General features: G+C 38.0%; 2 protein-coding genes across 2 annotated transcripts in view; one reads left to right on the forward strand and one right to left on the reverse strand.

Annotated features, from left to right (window-relative positions):
- LOC118733639 overlaps positions 1-2,618 on the forward strand; it is a 66,268-nt gene that overhangs the window by 30,773 nt on the left and 32,877 nt on the right. The window lies entirely within an intron of this gene.
- LOC118753416 (probable serine/threonine-protein kinase tsuA) lies at positions 114-1,058 on the reverse strand. The gene has a single exon (XM_036488289.1). The coding sequence runs from the start codon at positions 1,056-1,058 to the stop codon at positions 114-116; it is 945 nt and encodes a 314-aa protein (XP_036344182.1).

Below are 2,618 nucleotides of genomic sequence, written 5' to 3' on the forward strand. Positions count from 1 at the left end.
TCAGTGAATTATTGAACTACGGGGGTAATTTTTGTTTAGGGGGCGTTCTTAGAATGGAGAGCTCACATTCACATCAGTTTACCACTGACTGCTACTCTTCATTGTAAAAACAGTTACAAGTCACATTCAATCGCTTTAAATCGTTTTAAACGACTCACCTCCTTCCAGTTGGGTTCCGTTTTCGCCAGCACCACCCAATCGATCTTCAGATCATAAATGGAGCCGCATATCGTGTCACGATGCAACTGACACGGACGCAATGGTATCAAATCCCCCTCACACACAGTGCAAGTAATACATTTGTCCTTGAGCGGATCCCACCAGCTGTGTAGATCGCAGGGTGAAGCAGCACAGAAGGAACATAGCGTGGTAAGGACGAGCAACGCACCGATGTAGGTGGCGGCTTTTGTAGAGCTACTCAGCAGAGTGCGGATAGCCGCATTTAATAGTTGAATTGCAGGTGAAATTGTTGTTGTTATAGTTTTAATTAAGTTGATATTGCTGCTCCCGCTGGAAGTATTGTTGTTATAGTTACTGCTATTGTTGTTGTTAGTGTTATTGTTGCGATCGTAGTGATCTGTGTCATCCAGTGCCGCACTAGAAAGCGTATTAAACGCAATGTGATTGTTATTGCTGTAGTTGCTCTGATTGCAGTTATTGATATTGCAATTCGTTGTATTGTTGCTGCTGTTGTGGTGGTTGTTGTTGTTGTTGTTAATATCATCACGCCTTCTTCTTCTTCGCCTGCTGCTCGTTGCTGCTATGGCCTGTGCGCAATATCGCTGCAGTCGCCAGCTTATGCTCTGCGCATATGTGTGCATTGTGTCGAGGTGTGTGTGGGTAGTGGTGGGGGTCGTGGGGGTGCTGGTGTTGTGGTTGGTGATTGTTGGGCGGTTATGGTTAGCAATATTACTTGTATTCGTACTCGAATTGGGCATGGTCACTGCTCTTATGATTGTTGTGGCTAAATGTGTATCTAACATAGTGGGTGTAAGGATAGGAGGAGTGGGCGTGGTCGTTGCTGGATAGGCGAGTGTCGTCGTAGTTCGAGTCGACATTATCTGAAAAATTAGAAAAAAAAAATATTTAAAAACAAATTTAAAAATATCTAGTGCTAATTATGTGCGTATTTGAGGAAAATAAAACGCAATGGAATGCTAATAAGGCGACCGTTAATATGCCTATATGTATGTATGTTTGTACATGTGTATATAGCTTATGCGGCATGGGTATACATATGTACTCATGTGCTGTGGGAATTTACTGCAGTAGCAGTCAATTTAACTAGCTGCATACTATGTACATATGTATTTATGTACGAGTAGATACATAGAAAAAATCAAAATCGGAGTTTCCCATGAGAGCTAAATACTTTCTCTATTTTTCCGCTTCAATGTCAGCAGAATCTTCTTCAATTGTTGCTACTAGGAATTTATGCACATGTGTACAAATGCACAGGGATGCGTTCAACTCTTCTTTCTTATATATGTATATGTATGTATGTATGTATGTACATGAACACCAATATGTATTTATTCCCGTAGATGCGTTAAAGTACGTATGTATTTATTTGATGGTTTTATCCATTAGCGACCAGCAATTTTAACTCCAGTACTCACCCAGAGCGTTGTCAATTACTATGCGTTTAGAATGCGCTGAAAATGGATTTTCCCAGCAACGTTAGGGCTCTAAAACCGTGAAATGATGAGTGGCAGAGTTGCCAGAGTTGCCAGACAAAGTAAGTTCTGAATTTGACATTGGAAATAACCTCTACAAAATTGAAATCAAATTATGCTGGATAAAATTTTCGAAAATATTCGTAATTCGATATTGGGCCGTATGCAAAAAAAAAAAAATTAAGCAAATCGCTAGCTTAGAGTGAAAAGTTGCTAAGTCCAGCTTTTCTGAAAACTCAATTTCTAATACAGGAGGGTACAGAAATTAAAAATGCCTTGTTTCGAAAAGGATAGAGGTACTTGTTTTATTCATTCTCGTTTATATTCAATAAAAGGACACCTTGCTAAGTCCAAAAGATGCACCGAAAATCCGATAAGGCCAAAAGAGTACGAAATCTTTTAATAAAGATCGAATCCCTCTGATTCATATGGAGTTTTGCTTCGCTTTAAACAGCCAAAATGTTGTATGTCTATAAGACGTTTTTTTCCTCTCCTTTAAAATTTTTAAAATAGGACTTAGCAACTTTTCACTCTAAGCTAGCGAAATACTTTTTCTTAAAATTTCAGACCTTTTACTCGATTTGTTCAAATAAATTTAAGTGAATCGTATGACATTTTAAGAAAAAGCAGTTGCTTAGTTTTTGTGCATACGGCCGATTGTTATCGAAAAATAAGAAAAGCCTATTGCCATGAATGTTCAGTGGGCGACAAAAGTCTACGTACAGAGATTTTTTTGCAACAATATTTTTTTAAAACATTAGCAAAAAGATATGAAAATAAAAAGCTTCGCAGTCATAGCGAAAAATTCTCTGTCCATATACTCTTGTCGCCCACTGTATCCATATATTTTAGTCGAGAAATCTTCACAAATTACCAAAAAATCTAAACAGTTAGAGTAAAATCCTAAATAAATTTAAAATATGTACTTATTCAGGCAGGTTC

Source organism: Rhagoletis pomonella, unplaced genomic scaffold (genome assembly GCF_013731165.1).
Source record: "Rhagoletis pomonella isolate Grant_MI unplaced genomic scaffold, Rhpom_1.0 Rhpom_scaffold_00002, whole genome shotgun sequence".
NCBI lineage: Eukaryota > Metazoa > Arthropoda > Insecta > Diptera > Tephritidae > Rhagoletis > Rhagoletis pomonella.